This window comes from Aquarana catesbeiana, linkage group LG10 (assembly GCF_042186555.1).
Source record: "Aquarana catesbeiana isolate 2022-GZ linkage group LG10, ASM4218655v1, whole genome shotgun sequence".
NCBI classification, from domain to species: Eukaryota; Metazoa; Chordata; class Amphibia; order Anura; family Ranidae; genus Aquarana; species Aquarana catesbeiana.
This window is the reverse complement of record NC_133333.1, coordinates 82,399,777-82,411,965: the sequence shown is the minus strand read 5'-3', so window position 1 is coordinate 82,411,965 and position 12,189 is coordinate 82,399,777. Positions and strand designations below refer to the sequence as shown.

Sequence of the window (12,189 nt, the reverse complement as noted above, 5' to 3'; positions counted from 1 at the left end):
GCAGGGTAGGGATCCAAGGGAATCAGGAGGGACAAGAACAGGATGGGCCTGGGATAGGGATCGGATCGGATCAGAGCAGAGCAGAGCGGGACAGAACAGGTTCACAATCAGGATACAGGCAGCAAGGTCAAGGCACAGGGAGAAAGATACCAAGGCGAGCATGTGAGGGCTTGCCGGGTATTTATAGGGCTGACTATAATTGGCTTCAAGTCACACCTGAGCGCAGGGAGTGTTGTCTGCTCCATACTGCCAGGATCCATCCGCTGGTGGACATCAGTACTGCGACCAAAAGATGAAATGACACCAGCAGGGAAATATTCTCCTGACAGTTCAACACTGCCAGGAGACACCTGCTGGTGGACCCCAGTACTGCATGCCAAACAATATATCTTACCAGCGGATGGACCCTTTCCTGACACATTTGATAGGTACCATGGCCATGGAGGGGGAGTCTACGGTCAGGATCCCTGGCGCTTCAGAGTATATATTACTACATACGTTAGGGGGTAAATCAGTCCCCACGGCTTTAGAGGCCTCAGCTTTTAGCAAACCTCAGAAGTGTTTTCCCACTTATGCCCTCATACAAAAAATATGGAATAAAACTAAATATATTCAGGAGGTGACAGGTATTTGTGAATATAGTCCTATATGGGGAAATGAATCCTATCCAGAACTTGCTAAATTACAACATGCGGAGAGGTGGAAGAGATTTGGCATTCTTTACTTAAAGCAAATTATAAGTGAGGGAACATTGCGTTCCTTTGATAATTTGAGGGACCTATACGGACTTCCGACCTCCATGCTGTTTTATTATATGCAACTTAGGCATGCATTTGACGCACAGTCAAAAACCGCTGACTGGCACACTAACTCAAACCCGTTGGTAGATTTGCTTAAAGGGGCGGAGACCTCTAAAGGATTCATTTCCCAGAGCTATGGCATTTTACTTCACAAATACCTTCTAAAACACCCTTTGGCAGTGAAAGGAAAATGGGAGCTGGATGTTGGACCTTTAGATGAGGATCAATGGGAGGAGGTCTTGCAGTCAGTTTCCATATGCTCTCTGAATGTAACGCAAAGACTAACGCAACTATATACACTTTTGAGAACGTATTATACACCTCATAGACTACACAATATGGGATTGCTTTCTACTCCAACTTGTACTAGATGTAAGAGGGATCATGGAGATTTAATACATATGTTGTGGAGGTGCCCCAGACTGCATGTGTACTGGAGGGGAGTGGTGGATACGTTGGGCGCGGTGTATGGGGTCTCAATCCCGCTGGACCCTAGACACTGCATTCTGAATGTGTCAGATGAACTGGACTGGGAACCCCATGTCAGAGAAGCCCTATCTAGAGCCCTCTTTGTGGCCCGTAAGCTAATCATGGTACATTGGAAATCTGAAACGCCCCCCTCAGTCAGTCAAGGAATGGATTACTGCACTAGGTAATATATTGAGAATGGAAAAGATTATATACCAGCATAGGGGATGTTCAAGGAAATTTGAAAAACTCTGGGAACCATGGCTAAACACTCCTGGGCTTGCCCCGGAGGACCTGGTCATGGATAGATTATTGCGCCTTAATAATGGCTGAAGGCACTAGGTACCCTGTATCAGACTTGAATGGAGCTTAGAGCTCCGGTTGGTTACAGACGGAGGGTTGGAACGTTGAAAGATGCAGATGCAGTAATTTCATTTCTTTTTATAATCTTTAACAGTGGGAACTGTACTACATTATTGTATAGATGTGATTCTATTTCTGACGCTACGCCTGTTTATGCTATTATGTATTATGTACTTGTGGACTTCTTGGACTGTATGTACTTGGTTTTCAATAAAATCTTTTTCTTGGATAAAAAAAAGGTGTGGGAACAGGCATCGGAAGTTTTTTTTTCTTTAATGCAGAGAATGCATTAAAGTGCCATAACCTTAAGAATTTAGAACCACTTTACGTATCTTGAAGCAGAAATGAGAATATAAAATAAGAATGTATAAACATGAATTAATTTGTGTATGCAAGGACTGATCAACAAACTTATAGTATATCAGAATGGTGTAAGTATTATATATTTTTTTTTTTACAGACACGAAACTTGTTTAATGATTATGAAGTACCAGTGGTGTCTAACCTAGAACCGGTAAGTCTTTGCAGCAAGACCTTAACTCTTAAGTGACCCTTGTTCTGTCTCTGGGACAGATAGTTAAACCTTCTTATCCTAATAACTTCAGATACTATATTTCTTTGATCTCAGTTTTATTAGAACAAGCCAGGTGAAACTACAAAATAACAGAAATAGACCTCAATAAGTATAATATTGCATACAATACAGCATACATTGCATAAACAACGATATACAGTACAAGATGAGATAATAAAAACTTACTTTTTAAGTTCTCTAAGGGGTGATGACAATAGATTGAGAAATACATGTGTTGTTTCCTGAATGTCTTCTCAAAGAATGGTGACTGTTTCACTTCCTGTGAAGATTCTACCCAGAATTCCCTGCTTGCTGACAACTTCCTTAATTATACATACAATAAACAATTAAACAGAACTGCAGCAAGAAAAAAGAAACTCCCAAAAATTGATGCAAAAAAATTGCCATCATCCCTGAAATATGTAGAAAAAAATAAACCTCAATAGTGGGATTTTAAAGGCAATTGAAAAAAAACTTTGAAAGAAATCTTTAAGAAAGAATGAATAAAACATTGAATTTATTTGTACATAGTTAAAAATAGATAATAATATATATACAATATATATACAATATATATGTACAAATAAATTCAATGTTTTATTCATTCTTTCGTAGAGATTTCTTTCAAAGTTTTTTTTTCAATTGCCTTTAAAATCCCACTATTGAGGTTTATTTTTTTCTACAGAACTGCAGCAATACCAAAAAAGGAACACTAGATGGAGCCAGCACACCACATATGATTGTCTTAAGTAAATTACACATTTTGCATGTAAATTTAACACAGGTACAAATAAGGTACAAATAATCAGCAAGACATCTGGTGGACAGAACACTCCCCGCCTGACATCAAGTGATGTCACTAACAGAGTCCTCCGTAGAGAGCAACAGAATACTTTAACCTCATTCTGTTGAAAGATCTTGACCTCGACCTTACGGACATGATTATCCTTGCTTGGCAGTACTTTGGTGATCAAACCTAATGGCCACATATTCCTTAGTGCCTGGCAATCTTTCATGAACACAACATCACCAGGTTTAAGATTAGGCTTTTCGGTGTGCCACTTTCTCCTTACTTGTAGAGTAGATATATATTGTTCCCTCCACCGGTTCGAAAAGGTATTGGCAAGGGTTTGTACTTGTCTCCATTGATGTTTGTAAAGGTCCTTCTCATAAAACTCTCCAGCTGGAGCACCGGCAAGACAAGTCTTTTGCGAGAGTAACATTACAGGTGTAAGGACTACTGGATCTTCAGAGTCATTTGAAATGGATGTCAAAGGTCTGGCGTTAATGATACCTGTAACCTCTGTCATAAATGTCACTAAACATTTGTGAGTAAGCCTTGCAGTTCCTACTTGTAGGAAGATAGAGTCAAGAATTCTGCGGGCTATGCCTATCATCCTCTCCCAAACACCTCCCATGTGAGAAGGGTGAGGTGGGTTGAAGATCCACGTGCAGTTTTGCTTACTCAAGTATCTTTGTACACTGAGAATGCTCAAGTTGGAAGGAATTTGAAGATCTTTTACTGCTCCTACAAAGTTAGACCCTCTGTCAGAGCGAATGAGTTTCACTGGGCCTCTGATTGCAATGAGTTCAGCTAGCTCTGTGGCTAATACTGCAGCACAAAGTTCCAGCCTGGGTATGGTGTGTTTGGGAAGTGGTGCAAGTTTTGCTTTCCCCATTACAAATCCTATGTGACATTGTCCTTTAGTGTCTATGGTTTTCAGATAAGCTACAGCAGCAATTGCTTTAACAGAAGCATCCGAAAACACACAAAGTCTTTGCATCTGAACGTCAGCAGATGACAGAGGAGCATATGGTCGTGGAATTTTAAGGTTGGATAGAGCTGTTAGTGAGTCCTTCCACACTAGCCATAGATTCTTTCTGTCAATGGGGAGAGGGTGGTGTCAATCTAGCGACTCACAGGTTAAGTCTCTCAGTAGTGCTTTACCCTGGATGGTGACAGCTGCTGCAAAGCCTAAGGGATCATACAGGCTGTTTATGGTAGACAGGACACCTCTATGGGTAAAGGGTTTTTCTTCTGTGTTTACTTGGAAAGTAAACATGTCAGATCTTAAGTCCCAAAGTAAACCAAGACTGCGTTGCATGGCAAGTGAGTCTGTGCCTAGATCTAAGTTCTTTAACTCGTTAGAATGATCTTGGACAGGAAAAGCTTCTAAAACTCCTCTACTGTTGGAAGCAATCTTGTGGAGTCTTAAGTTGGAACATGCAAGCATTGCCTGAGTTCTTTTGAGGAGACTGATTGCGGCTTCATTTGTGGATAGTGATTTCAAGCAATCGTCTACATAGAAATCCTTGTCCACAAACTGTCTGACATCTGACCCATACTCTAGCTCTCCCACTCTAGCAGAGTGTCTGAGGCCATATATAGCAACTGCAGGGGAAGGACTGTTGCCAAATATGTGCACCCTCATGCGGTATTCTGTGATGTCTCCAGAGGGGTTGTTGTCCCTGAACCAGAGAAACCTCAGAAAGTTACGGTGTTCTTCTTTAACAAGAAAACAATAGAACATTTGTTATATGTCTGCCATGAATGCGACTGAATCTTTGCGAAATCGGAGAAGTACTCCTAATAGTCTGTTGTTAAGGTCAGGGCCAGAGAGAAGGACATTGTTTCGAGAGACACCCTCATGCTTGGCGCTAGAATCGAACACCACTCTAATCTGCCCTGGCTTCGTAGGGTGATAGACCCCAAATATGGGTAAATACCAACATTCCTCTGAGTCTTTGAGGTTTGGGGCTATCTCAGCATGACCATTCTGGAATATTTTCTCCATGAAGGAAAAGAAATGTTCTTTCATCTCTGGTTTCCTTTGAAGATTATGTCTTAGGGAAGTGAGACGTTTTATATGCTAGTTCTCTATTGTTAGGCAAACGTCGTCTTTGTGGTCTAAAGGGAAGAGGTGCAACCCAGCTATTAGTCCCGTCTTTCTTCATACTCTTTTCCATAACTTCTAAGAAGAGCCTATCCTCAATGGACATTGCTACCTGGTTGTCTTCCTTTGTTCTCCTGAACACTGTGCTTCCTAAGTCGCTTTGGTCGTCGTCATAGGTATTACTATCACAGAGGGGACTTAGGAAGGGAAGAGGTACAGGGTTGTTGTGTGGTAGTTAGTTTATGAGGATGTGATTCTGACAGGGTTGGAAAAGAGAAGGACGACCATTCTCGAGGGTACTAGTGAGCAGGTTATTAACAGATGCCGGTTTGTGTGCACCTCCCAGGCAAACATCACCTATAATGACCCAAGAGAGATCCAGTTTTTTGGCATATGGCACATTTTTAGGACCATTGATGAGTTTTCTTACTTTGTGGACTTGCAAGTTATCCCTCCCTAGGAGTAAGATTATCTGAGCCTGATCATCTAGTTCTGGTATGAGATGTGCTATGTGATTCAAGTGAGTCTGGTGAGCTGCTGCGTCTGGTGTGGGAATCTCTGATCTGTTGTCTGGCATCTGGTTGCACCCTATTGTGGTCGGTACCTGCACAAGTCCTAAGGGAGTAAGGACTGCTGGGGCCTTTCAGGTGTAGAATGTCAAAAAACACAGATCTACCTAGTGACTTATTACTCTGATCATCCAAGATGACGTAGAGCTTGACTGCTTTGTCTCTGCGTCCTTTTGGGTAAACTCTCACTAGACAGATTTTAGAGCAGGATCTGACACCTGTACTTCCTTTGCAAACTTCAGTGCACTGTGAAGTGATTGCTATGGCGTCTGTACTAGAGTCTTTGGTCTCCCCGCCTTGCTCCTTGTCCCTATGAACAGGTGGAAAAGTTCTTGGAGTAGGCCTTGGGTGTAGAGCTGTGTTGTGCTCTGTGCTGTCACATTCTGTACATTTGACACTGACCTTACAATCCTTGGCGAAATGTGTGGATGAAGAGCAGCACTTGTAACAGATGTTGTTCTCTTTGAGGAAAGCTTTGCGATCCTGGATGGTCTTTGTCCTGAAGGCTCTGCATTTCAGAAGAGGATGTGGCATCTTATGTAGAGGGTAGAACTTAGTAGGGTCGCTGTCTTGATCCTCTGGCTGAGACTCTGCAAATCTGTAGGAAGAAATGTTAGTTTTGTGCACTGCTACTGGAGCTCTGAGTTGTTTAGGGCCAGAAGAAGTGGTATAAGACACTGGAAAAATGAAGCTGGGGTCATATTTCATTCCTGCTTGTCTGTCTACAAAGTCCAAAAACTCACTAAAGGGTGGAAAAGGCACATTGTGTTTCGTTTGTAGTTACAGCCATGAGTAATCCATCTTTCGTGTAATTCATAAGGAAGTTTTTGTGCTAAGGAGTTAATACCTCTAGCAGAGTCAAGATAAGAAAGGCCAGGTAAGTCTCCTTCTGCTTTAGCAACTTGTAACTCCATACACAGGTCACTGAATTCTCTGAGTCTTTGGTAACCTCTGCTAGGTATTTTTGGGAAGTCTTCTATTCTTTTAAACAGTGTACTCTCTATAGCCTCTGGTGAGCCATAACATCTATCCAGTCTGTTCCAGATGTTTGTAAGGCCTATCTCAGGGTGGTTTATATTAATGTCTCTGATCCTTTTGACATGTTCAGCAGAATCATTGCCAAGCCACTTTACGAGGAGTTCTATCTGTTCCATGCAGGATAGATCTAGAGCTTGAATGACACTCTGGAAAGTGTATCACCACGCCCTGTAGTGTTGGGGGTGATCACTAAATTTGACAAGTCCTTGGCTAACTCTCTTTTGGCCAGGAACTTGGCAAAGTCTACAGTAGCCTGATTGACATTGGGGTAGGCTGCTGGTGTATTGTGGTGCGGTGTAAAGGCATACCTGGTAGAAGTCTCTTCTTTAGGCACGCTGGGTTCAAACTTGCATAAGGTTGGCAGTTCGTACCGGCTCGTTGCATACACCTTTTCGAGTAAAGACTGGTGTTTGATGCTTGTATGAAGACTGGGTATCTTGTGGAGTAGAAGGTTTGGTTGGAACTGGAAAGTCGTCTTGTTGCTGCTTTATTTGATGTGACTCACTGACGTCATGTTTGATTTCTTGTTGTGGGATGCTGCTTGAGTCCCAGTGCTGGTAGACATAATCTGACGTGCGTTGTGAAGAATCTTGTTGGTCCTCCTCTAAACCTGGTATGCTGCTGCCTACTCTTGGCTCATTGTAGACGGCTGCTTCTAAAGCTTCTGCTTCTGCAATGGCGGCAGCAGCGTCTTTCTACTGCCAGCTTCTCCATGTTAGCTTCTAAGATAGCTTGCTGCAATTTCAGAGATGCTTCCTGCTGGGCTAGCTCTTCCTCCAGGCGTATTCTTTCCTTCTCTCTCTCTTGCTCCAAGTGTACTCTTTCTTTCTCCCTCTCTTGCTCCAAGCGCACTCTTTCTGCATCAAGGTGGGCCTTTTCTTTTTTCATCTGCAACTCTTGGTCTGCGAATGCGGCCCTGGCTTTTGCTGCTTCGGCTTTTGAACGGGCGATAGCTGCTGCATTTGCGACAGATGACTTAGATGAGCTTGCTCGTGAAAGTGTTATGTAAGAAGATGTCCCACTATGAGACATGGCTGCGGGGAAGAAGCTGTCTTGCTGTATAGAGACCGTTCTAGTGTCGTTGCTTCTTGACAGAGCGCATCTCTGTGTAGCGTGGCTGCTTGCTTCGCGTGCTGCAGGCCTGTATCTTTAAGGCTTCTGACTGTATGGGTACTGCGTAGCCCCGGGCTGTACAGACTTCCAAAGTCAGCTTATCTTCCTTCAGAGGTCAGCTTAAAAATTTCACTGTTCTGTCTCTGGGACAGATAGTTAAACCTTCTTATCATAATAACTTCAGATACCATATTTCTTTGATCTCAGTTTTATTAGAACAAGCCAGGTGAAACTACAAAATAACAGAAATAGACCTCAATAAGTATAATATTGCATACAATACAGCATACATTGCATAAACAATGGTATACAGTACAAGATGAGATAATAAAAACGTACTTTTTAAGTTCTCTAATGCCGCGTACACACGGACTTTGCCGCGTACCCGGCGGACTTTGACGGACTTTACGACGGACTTTCTGAATGAACGGACTTGCCTACACACAATCAACCAAAGTCAGTCGAATTTGTACGTGATGACGTACGACCGGACTAAAATAAGAAAGTTCATAGCCAGTAGCCAATAGCTGCCCTAGCGTGGCTTTTTGTCTGTCGAACTAGCATACAGACGAGCGGACTTTTCGACCGGACTCGAGTCCGTCGGATAGATTTGAAACATGTTTCAAATCTAAGTCCATCCAACTTTTGAGAAAACAAAGTCCGCTGGAGCCCACACACGATCTAATTGTCCGATGAAATCCCGTCTGCCGGGCAAAGTCTGCCGTAAAGTCCGCTCGTGTGTACGCGGCATAAGGGGTGATGACAATAGATTGAGAAATACATGTGTTGTTTCCTGAATGTCTTCTCAAAGACTGGTGACTGTTTCACTGCCTGTGAAGATTCTACCCAGAATTCCCTGCTTGCCGACAACTTCCTTAAATATACATACAATAAACAATTAAACAGAACTGCAGCAATACCAAGAAAGGAACGCTAGATGGAGCCTGCACACCACATATGATTATCTTAAGTAAATTACACATTTTGCATGTAAATTTAACACAGGTACAAGTAAGGTACAAATAATCAGCAAGACATCTGGTGGACAGAACAACCCTGTCAACAGAAAAAACTGTACTCCAACAAAGCCAACAAGCCCTCTTTGATTGCAAAAAAAGTGTAAACAGAGCTGCTGTCTGTAAAATCACACCATAGCATTTATTCCAGGTTGCTGATTTCCACCAACACAAGCTTTAGGCCACGCTCTGATTCACCCGTTTCACCCCGGTTGGGATTAATGGTGGAGGTCCCAATCAAAGGCAGGGACTGTGTGTTTGTGGAAACCAGCTACCTGGAATAAATACTATGGTTTGTTTTTGCAGACTACAGCTCTGTTTCCAGTTATTTACAATCTATGCTGAGCAGGACAAGCAGAAGGAGCCAGCACCTGTTGCACAAGGAAGACCTGAGGAGTAATTGAACAGAGCTTTGAACAGTGCAATTACATTGTGGGGTTTCTACTGTAAGCCCTCATTGATGCTTTTCGTCTGTGATGGGCTAAATAGTAGAACCCTTTATGATTAGGCCAATCACAAGTGTAAGGGAGCCAATACACGGTTTGAATCTTGGTTCCTGCTGATAATTTGAACCGTGTATGAGCAGGCTGAATGTACCAAGCCACTACCAATAATCACTGTCTTCTCTTGGCTGGGGCGGCTTCCCCTGCCAGGAGAAGACAATGGCTCGGCAGGAGGGATTCTCGCATCAACACTGTCTGTGTTAATGGGGGAATCTAGCCAATTTTTTTCCTGCAACCCGTGGTTTGATGTATACACAGGGTGTGTTGTATACGCCACTTGTTAAACTAGCCATAGATGGATCGAATTTCGGCTGGTTCAGCAGGGACCAAACAAATTTTGATCCAGGTATGGCCATTCCCGTTCGTGAGAAGTTGATCTAACGTTACACTTCTCATGAACAGGAGTGTTAGAAACTTTTTGTTCGGTCAGCGCTGCCACCAATTAGCAGCAGCTCTGATCAGTGTATTCTGACAGCGGAGGAGTCCATCTATCAGAAAACAGTAGCACAGTGGGGAGGATTCCTCTATCCACCTCAAATATGTGAAAAGGGGAAACTGCAGATTCTTTTGATCAACCAGCTGGCTAATGGAAAAAAAAGATCCATCCATCCAGCTTTAGATTCACTGGAGTGTGGCTGTTTCGTATTTGGACATTGTGTGAAGGAATCAAAATGAGCCTTTTGTGAGTTAGGGTTCCATTCACTAAAGCAGATTACATGTGGTATTTAGTGTCCGGACATGTTTTCCCTAAATATTGCATGTGATCCTGAAACTGTCAGTTCACTACTGCATTTTGCAGTATTTACCGGAAATCGTTGAAAACGTTCGGTAAATACCCCATGAAAAGGCGTTAAACTCAATTCACGGAAGGAAATAAATAATTGAATGCATGCGGTAATGAAGTAGTGGTCCAGGCATGTGGTATTTAAGCAATGTAAAAATATAATAGCCAATTTTGAGTAGTCTCTATCCAATTTGCTCCGCAAGGGAAAAAAAATTATTCCTGATCCTTCAAATCCTCCAAGAAGCAATCGAATATTCCCTGGATCAAATTTACCTACAAATATTAGTATCCAGTTATATTTAGTGCATTTAGGAAAGAATCCTGGCCTTTTTTAAAACAATCTACAGAGCTGGACAGAACCAGTTCTTGAGGGAGTTTATTCCACATTTTCACAGCTCTTACTGTGAATAAGCCTTTCCATATTCGGAGAATAAATCTCTTCAACTCCAGACATAAAGAATCCCCCCTTTCCTCTGTTATGACCTTAGTTAAGTAAATAACTCTACACCAAGTTCTCTATATGGACCACTTATGTATTTGTACATGCTGATCATATCCCCCTTAACCCCTTCCCGCCGACCATACACAAATTTGTGTTCATGGCTTGAAGGTGTACCATTTTTAGAGCGGAAGGATGGCTCTTTAGTGATAACAACCTATACGGCTAAAAGCTGCTAAAAGGAGCAGGAGGGGACGTCTTCTGCCCCTCTTCCCGGGCCTCCTGTCCCACTGGAAGACCTGTGCCACCAGCCGGCGCTTCCGCCGGCTTGGCTGAGACCCGTACGAAGCCGGATTCGGCTCCAATCGGGTCTCCAATGTAATATCCTGGATGCGACGTTGCAACGCCACGGCGTCACTTCCGATTTACTGTTTTTTGGCGATCTGAATACTTTTAAGTGCAAAGGAGGGATCAGGGGTCTTTTCGACCCTTGATCCCTCCATAAAGCGTACCTGTCATTGCCTATTAGACCCCTTTCACACTGGAGCGTTTTGCAGGTGCTATAGCGTTAAAAATAGCACCTGCAAACCACCCTAAAACAGGTGCTCCATTCACTCCAGTGTGAAAGCCCGAGGGCTTTCACACAGGAGCGGTGCACTGGCAGGGCGTCAGAAAAAGTCCTGCCAGCAGCTTCTTTGGAGCGGTGAACTCACCACTCCCTCCACTGCTGCTCCCCATTGAAATCAATGGGGCAGCGATGCGATACCGCCGGCAAAACGCCGCTCCGGCGGCGTTTTGCGGGTGGATTTAACCCCTTTTCAGGCGCTAGTGCAGCTAAAACGACGCTAAAAATAGCGCCACTTTACCGCTGACGCCCGGGGCGGCACAATGTGAAGGGGGTCTTACTGTCACAAGGAATGTTTACATTCCTTGTGACAGCAATAAAAGTGATCAGATTTTTTATTTTTTTTTAAGGGACAATGTAAAAAAAAAAAAAAAAATTGAAAGCGCCCCCGTGCTCGCGCAGTAAAGATAACGAATAAGTAAGACACGCCCGCAAATATAAACAGTGTTCAAATCACACATGTGAGGTATCACCATGATCGACAGAGTGAGAGCAATAATTCTAGTACCAGACCTCCCCTGTAACTCTAACCTGGTAACTGTTAAAATTTTTTAAACTGCGCCTATGGAGATTTTTAGGTAGCGTAGTTTGTCACCATTCCACAAGTGTGCACAATTTCAAAGCATTACATGTTACGTATCTATTTACCCAGCATTACATAATCTTTCACATTATACAAAACAATTGGGCTAACTTTACTGTTTAGTTTTTTTTTTAATTCATGAGAGTGTCTTTTTCCCCACCCAAAAAAATTAATTTGAAAGACCGCTGCGCAAATACTGTGTGACATAAAAATATTGCAACAATCACTGTTTTATTCCCTAGGGTCTCTGATAAAAAAATATATATACTTTTGGGGGTTGTAAGAAATTTTGTAGCAAAAAATATGGATTTTAACTTGTAAGCAACAAATGTCAGAAATAGGCTTAGACGTGAAAGGGTTAATCTCCTCTTCTCAAGAGAATAAATTTAGTTCAGGTAATCTTTCCTGATAGCTGAGCTC

The 12,189-nt window shown here is 42.7% G+C and overlaps 1 protein-coding gene across 10 annotated transcripts in view; it reads left to right on the top strand.

The window, feature by feature from the left end:
* Window positions 1–12,189, top strand: part of FLT3LG (fms related receptor tyrosine kinase 3 ligand) — a 711,034-nt gene that overhangs the window by 448,067 nt on the left and 250,778 nt on the right. For all 10 annotated transcript variants that reach the window (XR_012236338.1, XR_012236339.1, XM_073602344.1 and 7 more), the window contains one exon: window positions 2,092–2,145. Coding sequence is in view for 8 of the 10 variants with exons in the window: in XM_073602344.1 (XP_073458445.1) it covers window positions 2,092–2,145 (54 nt within the window). In the remaining 2 variants the exon portion in view is untranslated. The remainder of the gene's footprint in view (window positions 1–2,091; window positions 2,146–12,189) is intronic.